General features: G+C 52.1%; 4 protein-coding genes across 4 annotated transcripts; 2 read left to right on the plus strand and 2 right to left on the minus strand.

Moving 5' to 3' along the window:
- Positions 1-223: 223 nt before the first annotated feature.
- J4E93_003923 (uncharacterized protein) lies at positions 224-1753 on the plus strand (the record flags this gene model as incomplete). The annotated part of the gene is made up of 2 exons (XM_049341853.1): positions 224-295; positions 401-1753. The coding sequence occupies 2 exons, from the start codon at positions 224-226 to the stop codon at positions 1751-1753; spliced, it is 1425 nt and encodes a 474-aa protein (XP_049201358.1).
- A 1330-nt stretch (positions 1754-3083) lies between these two features.
- Positions 3084-4281, minus strand: J4E93_003924 (uncharacterized protein; the record flags this gene model as incomplete). The annotated part of the gene is made up of 2 exons (XM_049341854.1): positions 3084-4116; positions 4163-4281. 2 exons carry the CDS (start codon positions 4279-4281, stop codon positions 3084-3086), a joined length of 1152 nt encoding a protein of 383 aa, XP_049201359.1.
- Positions 4282-4997: 716 nt separating this feature from the next.
- On the plus strand, positions 4998-9841 carry J4E93_003925 (uncharacterized protein; the record flags this gene model as incomplete). The annotated part of the gene is made up of 6 exons (XM_049341855.1): positions 4998-5028; positions 5075-6512; positions 6559-7243; positions 7291-7382; positions 7436-9128; positions 9179-9841. 6 exons carry the CDS (start codon positions 4998-5000, stop codon positions 9839-9841), a joined length of 4602 nt encoding a protein of 1533 aa, XP_049201360.1.
- A 2708-nt stretch (positions 9842-12549) lies between these two features.
- On the minus strand, positions 12550-13539 carry J4E93_003926 (uncharacterized protein; the record flags this gene model as incomplete). The annotated part of the gene is made up of 1 exon (XM_049341856.1): positions 12550-13539. One exon carries the CDS (start codon positions 13537-13539, stop codon positions 12550-12552), a length of 990 nt encoding a protein of 329 aa, XP_049201361.1.
- Between the last annotated feature and the right edge of the window lie 236 nt (positions 13540-13775).

Below are 13775 nucleotides of genomic sequence, written 5' to 3' on the forward strand. Positions count from 1 at the left end.
TTTGTCGCTATTATTCCCTTGTCATCCTCTACTCGCACTGTGCTTGGACAGCGCTCCGCTTTTTGCGACTTCAATTGCAATCTCAAACACAAGGCTATTGCCGCCCTCACCCAACTCCGACCACTCGTGCGTCAGGTTTTACCAAGCCACACCAGGGATCCTTTCACTTCCGTGGTATACATCGATCGCACATCCCTAGGATCCTCTTCTCAGAAACCACATCATGAAGTATTCGACGTTCTTGGCGGCGCAATTGGCGTCGTCGGCTGTAGCAGTGAGGCTTGCACCGCGAGAGGTAAGTGCGACTCTTGGCACCCCAGATTCACTGCGAAGCGAATCCTCCCGCAGCGCCTCGTGCGCTTCACCAGAGCTTTGTGAACAGCGATGCTGACTTCTTCAGAACCCAAGAGTAGTGCGTCTAGATACCCAGCGCCGGAATGTCAACCCTGTCGCACATGACCAGCTACGAAGACGGCAAAATGTTGTCCAGCAGACGCTTGACAACCTCGAGACACTCTATTTCGCCAACGCCAGCTTAGGCACCCCCGAACAGAACTTCCGCCTCCACATCGACACCGGCAGCAGCGATCTCTGGGTCAACTCAGTGAACTCGAATCTGTGTAGCCAAGGGGGCAACCAGTGCGGCGAATCGGGCACATATAACGCGAACGACTCTTCGACATACAACTACGTGAATGGCGCGTTCAACATTTCATACGTTGACGGGTCAGGCGCATCAGGAGACTACGCGACAGACAACTTCCGCCTCGGCGGCCAGACAGTAGAAGACCTGCAGTTCGGTATCGGCTACGTATCGAGCTCACCGGAGGGTATCCTCGGAATTGGCTACACCATCAACGAAGTTGCCGTAGGACGCGCAGGATTAGAACCATACCCCAACTTGCCTCAAAAGCTAAAGGACGACGGTACTATCAACTCAAACGCATACTCGCTATGGCTGAACGACCTGGATGCGTCGACCGGAAGCATTCTCTTTGGAGGCGTAGACACCGACAAGTACTCGGGTGAACTACAGACACTACCAATTATCCCAGAGCGTGGACAATATGCCGAATTCATCATCGCTCTAACTGGTATGGGGCAGAACGGCGAGAACGGTTCTATCTTCAACGATTCCAACGTACCGGTCCTGCTTGACTCAGGGTCCTCCTTGATGTATCTTCCCGATAATGTCGCGAGCGCTCTGTACCAGACCTTCGGCGCCCAGTACCGTCCTTCGCAGGGCGCAGCCACTGTCGATTGCGACCTTGCGAATCAGGAAGGCTCGCTTGAATTCAACTTCTCCGGTGTCACGATCTCTGTCCCACTCAACGAGCTTGTCATAGTTGCTGCCGTTAGTCGTGGACAGCCCGTCTGCATACTTGGCATTGGGCCCGCGGGCTCCTCTGTCGCCGTTCTCGGCGATACTTTCCTACGATCCGCATACGTTGTCTACGACCTTGAGAACAACGAAATTTCCCTTGCCCAGACAAACTTCAACGCCACCTCAGAAAACGTTCAGGAGATTCAAGAAGGCTCTGACGGCGTACCCAACGCTACAGGTGTTCCCAACGCAGTGTCTACTGCAGCCGTTGGTACCGGCGGACCCAGAATCGATGGGCCCAACATAACTGGTGGCGGTGGAATCTTAACCTCTACCGGCGCTGCCATGCCGGCCGCAACCGCAAACCCATGGGTTGGCGGTGCTGCGGTCGCGGGTGCGGGCATCCTCATGGGCTTCAACGGCTTCTGATGTGCGGACTACAATTTTCCTAATACCTGTCCAGCGTAATGACTTTTTGTTACAATGCATACGTGCATCGTTGGCGTTATCAAGACTGGCATGGATTACAACCTCTCGGTTAAGGGTTTTGCATATTCACCAACCTACCTGGAAGTAGGTCTGTTGCTTACATAGAAGCATAGCATTATCATGAATTTTTAACGTCTATTGCATCTCTCACGAAATAGCCTCTGGTTAGTGATGGTGAAAACCAATGTCGCGTTTGACTAGATGGTGACGACACCCGGGGCCTGACAGGACGCGTAGCGCCTGCCGCGTAATAGCTTCAACGCCTGGAATCACTAAATCGCAAGTCGCGCATCATCACATGCATGAGGAATTTTGAATTATCATGCCGCCATTCGGTATTTCCGCCAATAGCTGAAAAAGTCTACGTACAACCGCCTTCATGCTGTAAGCTCCATACGCGTTCCCTTTCGGCTTCAACTTCTGCCGAGACTACATCCCAAAGAGGTCGTCACTTTGACACTCTTCCTCCAGTCATTCCTTCGCATCATCTCACTGCTCAGGTTAGAAATCTTGCCACTCTTTCATGTCAAGGTGGTTAGTCGACTACGTACCTGATCTCTCAGACGAGTCTTCCGCTTCCGAAATATGATCTAGTGGATGTGGATGATGTACCGGCACATTTGTAGTTAGAGGGTCGAAAGGCAACAGATCTGATGCGTCCCCAGTATCCGCGCGTCTCTGAAGCTCGATGCCATCTCTCGGGAGCGACTGGTTCGTTGCGGGGGGCCCAGCGTTGGAGGTCGGTTGTGATGAAGCCACCGCTGGAGGCGGCTGTGTCGAGGGTTTAACGGGTTGTGCATTGGGCGCATTCGCAACGTTGCTGTTTTGCTGTCCTTGTGACCTTCGTTGGGCCCACTGCTGTTGGACGCAAGTGTAAAGCCGTACTACTGCGTTGCATAGGGTGTTCCATAACCCGGGGAAGAATTTCGGCCTGTAGTGGTGTAATGCCGCGATGGCAGCAATGAGGACGAGGAGAACTGAGGGGATGAAAATCTTGTAGAACATCTTGTTGGGCATAGTTACTGAACGGCTAGGTTGGTGTAGGATCTTTCTTGTCATGGCGGGTCTGTAAGGGAGTAGTTATAACAGACTGATTGATTGCTTGATGGAAACTATTCAATATTTGCTTCAACGAAAGGGTGTTCTGGAGACTACGAGGATGGACAAGAAGTGCGTAAGATGAAAGAATGAGATGACCAGCGACAATAGGAAGAACGATAGATGGGTAAGGAGAAGATTCCATAGATCTGATTGTCATCCACACCCATCATCAGACTGCATCATTCGCGTTCTTACCATTGTACTTCTGCTGGCCGGCGTGTATGAGCTGTACCGCACCCTCGTTACTTTTCGCGCTGCCACCTTTGTCCTTCTTGAGATACCTGCCAATGTATCCCCTCTCGCCCCAAAGATGAAAAGGGTCTACCAAGCCCTTCACTACTCCTCGCTTGTTCTTCTTCTTTTCTGCCCGAGCCGCCTCTAACTCCGCATCGCTCATATCCCAGAACTGTGTCTTCTTATCACTCCCCTTGAACAGACCCCAGATATCAAAAGGGTCGAAGATGGTAATGATCCACGGTCTGTCATCACCCCAGCCTGGTCCTTTCCGTTCAGTCACGCCATCGCGAGCCAAGAACACCGAGTTGGAAGGAGGTAGTCGTTTACCCGGATGCCACAGATTGAGTAAAACGGTGTTGAGAAACATAATGACAGCTTCGAAGATCCAGAAGTATATTTCGTTCTGATATATGGAGGACTCCCAACCGAGGATGTATTCCACGAGGCGATATATGCAGCGTATGGTAACGATAGTCGCACTCACGTACATGACGTATAGTACGACGCGTAGATCCTGCTTTAGTACCCCAGCTTTGTTGGCGCGCCGATGGAATTGTGCAGCGAGAAGACCAAAGGCGCCGAAGAGTGCTGCCTGGAGACAAAGCGATGCGGTGACGAGATCTGAGCCGAGTTGACGTTCTGCATCGGTAGAGCTGGAGTTGGCCATGCGCCATGCACCCTGTCCGATCAGGATCTCGCATACGCCATCGAGGCCGATGAAGGTTGTTGCTACCCGCCCTGGGTGAAGAGGGGCCAGGTAGGGTATGTAGTAGAGCAGTCGTGACAGTATGAAGTAGTTGATGAGCGCGTATACCGGCGGCCCGGACATGATAAGAACAGTCGACGCTATAAGGTAGCCCAGCTTGTCAGTGTCGTAAGCGCCTGCGAGACGCACTGCGAAACCGCTGATCATCAGAAGAGCAGCCCACGGCAGGAGGATTGTTGTTCGCCATGACTTGTGCTTGCTGAGAGATATCAGTAGTGCGCAACTGCGACTATCGAGGTGTTTACATTGTCTGCCACGCGTGTAGCGCACCGGAGATGGAGAAGAGAATAATGAAGATTATGGGTGCCGCTTTGTTTGGTGCATAGTACCAGATGCTGCCAGGTGAGTAGTCTCCCATTCCCATCTTGAGAACGATGAGTACGATGTCGTGGCGATAAACCGATGGATGACTTGATTCGTGTAATTGCTGAGACAAGCTGTCCGAAAAGCCAGAGAGGCAAGGAGCCGTTGCTGCACAGTGAGGGACGAGGACAATATGCGTTCAGGCTTCAAATACGTCCAGATAGAATCGCTGGCATGCTTACCCTTCGACACATTGGCCGCGACATGGGATTTATGAGATAAAGCTCACGACAACACGTCCAAATGGCGCAAACTCCAGGCCCCTCATGGAAAGGCCAATGCGATGAATGCGACGCTCAGCTGAGGCATTGACACGACTCCACAAGGCATATCACAGGGCTGAATGGGCGCATCTGCCCATCGGTAGCAGGGTGAAGCGAGACCGTACGGCTGTTGACCGGTGATGAGCAGATGGTGGGAGACTTGCGCAGCGACTGGTTGATGGAAAGACGCTCACACGTGATGTGGCGGAGGCCTTTGACGAGACTTCACCGGATTTGGCCTAGTCCGGGCTAGCGGTGAAGCCGCCGAATGCGCAACGTACATCTCGCAACGGCATCATTACCCGCGCACTCAAGCAAACGTCGTCTATCACATAATCCGCCGTTATACCGATAATTCCATCGTGCACGTTTCATGAGTGTGGCTGGAAATGGTGCGCCAGCCCTGGGTGCCACAGAGGATGGTTCTAGGCAGACTCCGGCCGAACCTACGGTGATGGACGGGCTCTCGAGCTCTAAAGTGACGGGTATGCACCCCTGCAACTTCAACACCCCTATACTCATACTTCACAGTCGAGTACCATGACCCTTCTGGAGTCTTTTCATTGATACAAGAAGATTTGGCTGCGCGATTGCCTCTTCGTAACTTGCACTGGAAGGCTCCTACACGGCCACTAAGATCTATCGACTCATTACATGTTGATCTCGTGCCCAGTAAAGAATCAGCACAGGCTGCAAGTGCGGCTTCGTCGACTTCAGCACCTGGCCAAGGTACGCCCAATAGGAACACGGATGAGATCTTCAGGCCGGTTAACAAAGAGAAAGAGAGACGGCATCAGATCCCAGGATTGCGCCAAACACCTTATTTGAAGGTCTACCTTTTGAGGTGCGACGATTCAGAGACTTACAAGGCAACTGCCCGTAAGCAGGTCCGCGAGTGGGTGAAGGAACACACCCCACCTTCTCAAAGCAGTACGGCGAATACGCAGGAAAATCATGATGCGTACGAATGGTTGATTCTACATGTCGTAGTGCCCGAGACGCCGGCAGCAAGCCAGCCTCGTGGATCCTCTAATACTACAACCGGTGAGAAGGAGAAGTCTGGAGCAGCATCTAGATGGACGCGCGGGACGACGACCTTACTGGAAAAGCTTCGCGCCGACTTCAATGTCTCATCAAAATCGGCACCCGACCGGGTAGCTCAAATACGAGTGCCAAAAGAGAGAGTTCCACAGCACATGCTTCCAGCTGCTGCACCTGCCGCTACCCCCGCTATTACTGAGAGCCCCCAGGAACAAGAGCGCGCTTGGGCTGATGTCATCGCTAAGTTCAAGGTATTAATCCTTCTTTCGTTTGACCTCCGGGTGAGCCAGTATGAAGAAGACATTCGCAAGAACGACGCTCAGCGCTCGTTTCCTGGTTGGAACTTCAACACATTCTTTATCCTGAAGGAAGGGCTGGCAAGAGGTTTCGAAAGCGTAGGTCTGGTTGAAGATGCGCTACTTGGCTATGATGAGCTTTCCATCGGCCTAGACAGCGTCATACGTGATCAGTCGAGCGAAGACGCGCAAGGAAGCGTTTTGCTTAGCTATTCAGAAGACATACATAAGACAGCAGCAGAGATCGCACAGCAGGATGGTAATGATGAATCAGGACCATCCATACACGATGATAGGCCGATCAACGCGCTCAAGAAAGACTATCGCGGTCTCATCCTTGCAAACAACATTTCGATCTTCGACTTCAGGCTTTACATCTTCGCTCGCCAGATGTTCTTACTGTTGAGGCTTGGAAATTCCGTCTCGGCACGTTCCGACCTTGCGGCCAAGCTACAACCTCGACCGAACGCCGGCGTGTTACAACGCTCAGCTGACGACAGCGCTATTGGTATGAAGTCGGGCGGCCAAGGGAACGACTCAGAGGATCTGTTCTCACTGGCTGAACTCTGCTCGCGTGCACTGAACTTCATCACCTTTGCTGGGCGGCTCTTGCGAGATGATCTAATTCACGGGTAAGTCCATCTACAACCATTCAAGCCCAGCACTAATCCGCTGTAGTGCGAAAGCTCACGATACCACATTTCCTGATCATCTCGTCGAGAACATCGTTCGTTCGTGGACTTTCGCTGCGCTGGAGCAAGTCTTGCGTGAAACATCTACAGGATCTCTTCCATTTACGAAGTCCTCTGGAAATCTATCGGCAGGCTCTTCTGGCAAGAGTCTTTCGTTTGGTGGTCGCAACAAAGAACAAAAGATGAAGGTCTCAGAACAGAAGTCCATGATCCATCCATCCAGATCGACATCTCTGAATCATGGGCGACCAGTATCAGACATGCCATACTCACAACCTGCAGCCAATGCACAAGTCGTATTTGAGAACGGCCAGTATCACGATCGACCACTACCTGGCCAACAGAGCACAATCCCTTCTGCTAAAAACGGCCTGCAGGAGCTGGCTGGTACGAGAGCGCAGCTTCTCGCAATTCAGCGACGTCTGCTCGAACATGCAGGCAAGAGCATGGGCTGGAATATTGGCTGGAATGCTATATTGGCATCTCTGAGTGCTAAAGAAGAACTCACTGAGGTTGATCTAGAAGACGAGGAAGAGGAAGAGGATGAATCGAAGCAAAACCAGTCTCGTACCGAAACGGAGAGGGAAGCTTCGAAGTCACGTCTCGGTATATCTGCCGCAGCGCTGGTCACTGCGATGACATCCATCAAGCAATTCCGACAATTCTATGAGGTCAGAAGACTTGAGATAACCCCGCATGAAGTTGCTAACTTTTACAGGTTTTGAGTGATCTTATCGTCAAGCACTATATGGCCGCAGGCCAGACCAAGTCAGCAGAAAGCGTGCTCGGGGATCTGGCTGCCCTCAGGTTGTATGTTTGCCACCTCTCGGATTACATTAAGCCTATCACTGACATCACTATAGCGAACTTGGTGACTTCGCGGCAGCCGCCATGTACTTTGGACGTATGGCATCGTACTTTGCGGAGAGCAGATGGAACACGGTCGAGACAACCATGCTCAAGATGCACGCACGCTGCCTCAAGAAACTCAACCGGAAAGATGAATATGTGCGGACGGTACTTGATCTCTTAGCCAAGTCTGCGGCGAGCCGAATGGCGTTCAAGAGTGCCTCGAAACGAGCCAGTACAACCGACGCAGATGAAATGCCTGGTGTCTGGCTGAACGACGACAAAGTGGACACTACTGATGTATTCCATGAACTCATCAGCTATTCGCAACAGCTACCCTATGATGTCACGGTCCAGATGCCGAAGTACTTTGGCGACATCTCGGTAGAGCCGTACGTTCGACACTATGATGATAAAGATGGGTTCCAGTTACGCCTTCAATTCAGACACCATCTCGAAGACGAGATTGAAATACGCGCAGCCAAAATCCGACTGGTCAGCGCAGTCTCGAATCAAGCCAAGGACATATGGCTCGAAGAGACAGGAACCATACAGTTGAAGAAGGGCTTGAATCGCATGTGGATCGGCTGCAACGTGAATACGATTGGACCGTACATGGTTGACAGGGTTGTCCTCGAAGCAAAGCGTATCGTCTTCGTACACGAACCTTTCCAGAAGGCCGAGGCGACAACTCCACTTGGCATCATCACCTCGGTCTCTGCACATTCTCTCAAGGCCGCGAAGAAAGCTCGGATACTGTGCTTCCCGCGTAGTGAATCTTTCCAAGCCCGGATTTATCTCTCGCACTTCATCCATATCGACAAGCCACGGCATATAGAGGTCGAGTGCTCAGCTGGCTGGAATGAGATTACGCGCGCAGAAGTTCGGCTAAAATCTGCCTCTGCAGGTTTACGGCTGCGAACCGCAAATGCAAGCGTGGCTTCAGGAGAGATCAAGATCGATGAGAGTAAGCCAACGCCGGGAGTCATCGCTATTGGTGCCATGCCAGCCGACACTACAGCGACGTTGAAGGTGCCTTACGATATGGAGACAATATTGCAAGACCTTACTGTCAAGATCGACGTCGACTATTTCACCGCCAAGGGACAGTTCCAGTATACCTCGACCTTCGTTATTCCTGTTGAGTTACCTCTAGACGTCAACGTTCACGACCACTTCAAGAGCAAGTCATTGTTCTCGAAGTTCAACATCAAGACTGCCAACCATGTACCGCTGAAGCTTCTCGATGTTGCATTAGAAGGGTCAGAAGAGTTCGATGTCCATGCGCCAAGGCGCCCGAAAGAAGCTGTCCATGTGTTCCCCAAGCAGCCTGTCGCAGTCACGTACAAAGTCACCAAGAAAACGACGGACGTTGCCAAGAAGCGACAAAGTCGAATTTCCACCACCGGCAGTCTATCGTTGGCTGTTGAGTACCGGTGCTTGAATGAGGACGTTCTTGATCGAGTGCGGGTGATGTTTGCTGAGGCTGTGGAAGACAGCCCAGTTCATCGACTGGCTCGTTTGCTTACCGACCATTTTGCTAGTCAACTAGAGCAACACATCCTGCCACCGCAATACGAAAAGATCGCGTTACTGCAGAGGCTCGACCTGGGTGCGTTCGAGGAGGTGGGGTGGACAGATTGTTTGGAGAGCTTACCGCTTGTCGTCCGTGATGACACGCGGACCTGGCTGCAGAAGTGGCATGAAGTAAGTACTGGTCTTCTTCAAATGGACCGTGTATACTAATGTCTTGACAGAAACACCGAACCATCCTGTTCACCGAAGACGATGCTGCCGACACGACACAGCAACCGATCGCTCCGGCATCGCCAAACCCACCCCGCCGGATGGTCATCACAGTCTCAATCCCTCAGACCCACATCCTACACACCGCATTCCTATCCCTCAACTCACCCCTTGCATCTTCACAATCGACGATCGCAACCGTCGGCCAGCCTATCATGACCACCCTTCGCATCTCGCACACCCGCCGCTGGGCCTCACCTTCTAGCCTTCTCTCCGCCGCCAATCTCACCGAAGTCAGTGAGCCCATTGACTTCGTCTACACCATCGACGCAAATCCCGAAGTTTGGCTAGTCGCCGGTCAACGACGTGCGCACTTCACTGCCAAGGAGGACGAAGAACATGAGTGGCCTATCATGCTCATTCCGCTCAAGTCAGGGAATACGCTGTTGCCGAATGTGGACATTCGCGCGAAGATTAAGCCGAAGGAGGAGGAGAAGGGGAAGTTAAGTACTACAGAGGCGGAGATCTTGAATTGCGAGACTGATTATTTGAGCTATGGGGAGAGTGTTATGGTTGTGCTGGATGTGAGGAGTAGTACGGTGGGTGTGGGGGAGATGAGTGTGGTCAGTCCGAGGAGTGTGGTTTGGTTGGAGAGTAGTGGGCAATTAGTGTAAGAAAAACGAAGATGGATGTCATGTTGAACATGCATCTTTGGTGGAAGTGAAGAGCGTGGGGAGACATACGATCTATCGAGCAATTACTACCTAATGGCCATTCTTGATAGCACTATTCTGAGAATGAATCCACTAGCCGAGATAATCCGCCCATGCGGGTTTATGTGTGCCTTTTGACGTCCATGATTGACTGTACATATAAAATGCAGTGAAAAGACTACTCAGTAGCACATATCCAGCTACGAATTCGCCCATCGAACCCTTGATACCGGTCAGTCTTCGCGGGGTATTTGAGAAAGAACCAACAAAAAGTATGTTGTAGAGAAGTAAAGACATGCAGGGAAATGTGACAAATCCGAACCACATAGCCAGGACAAGTTTCATGAAGAAGATGTGTAGCGGTAATAAGGAGGCAGTGACCGGGGATGGGGTCAATGGTATCTGAACAGAAACCGTAATGAGAACAAGCTGTACTGTCACCGTTGAACCTATAAACAGCAAAACACTATAGACAACAACATCAGTTTCGAAAGAAGTGGATACGAGTACTGTATAGAAGTTGATTAGATCAGCCTTCGCTACTATACCGGATATCCTGTAACGGATGGCTTTGAAATCCACGGACCATAGCCGCTTGATACAAGCAAGTGGGGATGCAAGAATGTGAGACCTCGATAGCCACACTAACATCTGCACGAGACCCCAAGTTACCATGCACGTGGGACCGATGAAAAGTAGAGCCTGTATCGCAGTATGGCTTTCGTGAGATAGGCATAAAGTGACAAGTAGAGTGCACTGTGAGGAGACGGCACACCCTGCTGTAATGCTGTATAGAATTCTCGCTATCTGCGTAATAGCCTTTGTAGTATAGGTGACAATAGGCATTGGCCTCAATACGACTCCGCCGGCACTTCCAGCTGCTAATCGAAACAACTCTGGCACGAGAAAGGCGGTAACGTATATTGATGTGAAGGCCTGCGTAATGGGAGTGCCACGCATAGCAAATACTTTCAGAGCTTGTGGAGCCGCTCCCAAAGTGAACGCAAATATGCTTTGTCTCCAGTTGTGATCAATCGATGATCCTGCGAGGTAAGTGCGGTTGGCTATGGCTTCGATATCCCGACTAGGGGTAGTCGGCCCTGGAGAGACTTCAACAGCTCCCCGTTCGGTCGGAGGTGTATTTGTGTCTTGGTGGTGGATACTACCTGGCGTTTCGGTGCCCTCTAGGAAGTTGCCGTCCGCGGAGTGTGTTGGCGCTTGGGAGACTGTGAGGCTTTCGGGAGAGTTTGAGGTCGAAGCTGTGGCTGCAACAAGGTGCGCATCCCTGAGGACTTCCGAGTTGTCGAAGACAGAACTGGATCGTTCGTCACCTCGAATAGATGAGTGCGGTAGGTTGAATAATGATTGTGCGCTTTCATGTTCGAATCGACCATACCAGACATGCCTTGCAGCAGTAGTGATGGAGCATCCAACGTTCAAGAGACACACGAATTCGGCAATCATCATCACTGTATCCAGTACGCAGACTAAGGGTGAAGCTCGTAAAGCAGCACTGAGCACATGATTTGCGCCCAGAACCCGACCAGTGTTTTGCATCATGACCGTAACCATGCATGCGATGATAGGCCAGCATGCGCTCTGCCACGAGACTTCTCGAGAGGTGCTTTCGCTGAACGCTGATGGCCGTTAGTCGCTGTTTGGAGACTATTGATTCGGACGTCTGATAACTCACACAAACTGCCATCATGCGCAGGACTTCCATCCTGGAGTAATGGAATGATCATAGTTGTATGGCGGTATCCGCATATGCGGACCGGTGTATATTTCTTCAACGAGCCCGGTTTGAGATGAAAGTAGTGGATGGTACACGGAAAAGCGTTAATCTGGATAAAGGTGCCCAGGTTGGAGCTGTAAGTGTACTTCTCATGGTTCGACATTAACTAACTTGACGCCCACATGACAGAGTTCAGCCTTCTCAGGGATACGTCATGTGGAGGCTGATGTGCTGGAGATCAGAGCCTTGTTGACCGAATCATAAGCTGCGCCCGCAGAAAGACATTTGGATGGGGTGGCTGAGGTGTTCAAGGCAGCAAGCAAGGCAGATCTGGAAGGAGGCAGTGGTGTGCTGGCAAAGGCCAATGACACATCACGCTAGTCGTCAGCACAGTTCATGCTATCGCAGCAGCCGCGCCGGGCACCCTTTTCTCGTAAGCAAAAAGAATGACGATGCATGCTCGCCACACACACGCAAGCATCCACAGGCAAAAAGAGGAGCAAAAACATACAACAGCGGGGATTCGCTAGTGGTCATCCACCTAACTACTAATCCGCCGGTATCATGCTTGTATATGGCTGAGCGGACGGGAAGCCTAATTTTCATGATCCTATGGTCGTATTTGGAAGAATAGGCGATTTGGATGAATATAACGGGAGCTGAAACCGATGGCGTTCTACTGGAGCGTTAGCGGCAGGCTCAGATACGAGAACACCAGTACAACACCAGAAATATACACGCGGATACCAGTCACGTTGTGCTTCCATGCTGTAATGAGATCAATTCTTCAAGCTGTTGTGTCATCTTATCAAGCCACCCGTTGATGCGCTTTTACCGTAACTCCGTCGCTGAAGATGCAATGCAGGTATTCCTCCCCTTCTCATACGCCGCGTCCGACAAACGTTTCTGCTCCTATCCTTGGACGATCCCCCATTTAGTCCTTAGGAAGCATATCCTGCTCACTGCCGTCCCTGGGCACGTAGTTGATACCCGCGCTCTCTACCGCGCCAATCACGTCTTCCGGGAGGATACCCTCGACCTGGGTCGCGTAGACGCCCGGGACGTAGCCTTCCAGACGCTGATATCTGGCAACCCAGCTCCTTGATGTATCCGCGACAGTGATGAGACCTTCGAAAACCTGTGATGTGCAGTCGTTGATCTGCTCGGGGTTGCCAGCGAGCTCGATGATCTCTTCGCAGTTGGGGCAGCCCTGGGTGAGGAACTGATTCTGGGTTCGGACAATGGAGCAGACCATGCAGGCGCGCATGTTGCGCTGCTGGCCGGGCGGTATGTGCGCACCGCCCTGGATCATGTTCTGTGCCATCTCGGATTTCTCAACGTTGGAACGAGGGTTCGTGGGCGGCTGCTGGCCTGGCTGATGACGGGTCTTGGGTGTGACAGCAGGGCGCTCAGTACGACCTGCGAGATTGGCGTCTAGAGAAGAGCTGTCGCGACCTCGACCTGCAGCGCGCGGACGTGTAGGAGGATTCTGAGGGGGGAGATGGGGCTGCTGTAGAAGCTGTTGATGGTGAAGCGGAGTCTGGTTGTCGAAGATGGATGTAGGCGATCCGAAATACTCGATGGGAGGACGGAGGTCGTTGTCGAAGCTGACAGGAAACAGAGCGTCCGCAAGTGTCCTACTTTGTTCCACGGTTCCGGAAGCTTGGCGAGGCTGTCGGCGCTCTGGCTCTGGACCTGACTCGAGCACCGCTTTAGAGAGGTTTAGTCGCTCACGCGAGGCTACGGGATCGACATTCTCCAACTCATGCGCAAAGTATGGTTCCTCGTTTGCCCTGCTATTTCCTCGGGGGCGTGTAGTAGCGCGAGGTGGTGTGACATCAGGCTCGACTTCGTCGCCATCAGAGTCGACGGTGATGTAGCGGTCTTTAGGTGTCTTGACCGTTGCCCTACCCTTGCGCGCCATGATGTCTAGTCGGAGCCGAGGTCTCTGGTTGGTTGGGCGTTGGTGGAGGCGTTTAGCGGCAAGGCCAGGCGATGGCGGGACAGACTCGTTTGATAACTTTCGGCGGGCAGTGCGGGCGACAGGTCACCTTCATTTTGTTGCCGTACGTCACTGGTTTGCTATTCAAATCTCTTAACGCGCAGGGACGCAACTTCCCTCCCGTCAATCAACAGGTGCACCAGCCCGTCGCGCCTTCT

The sequence above is a fragment of the Alternaria ventricosa genome, assembly GCF_023758065.1.
Source record: "Alternaria ventricosa strain BMP 2768 chromosome Unknown scaffold_5, whole genome shotgun sequence".
Taxonomy (NCBI): Eukaryota; Fungi; Ascomycota; class Dothideomycetes; order Pleosporales; family Pleosporaceae; genus Alternaria; species Alternaria ventricosa.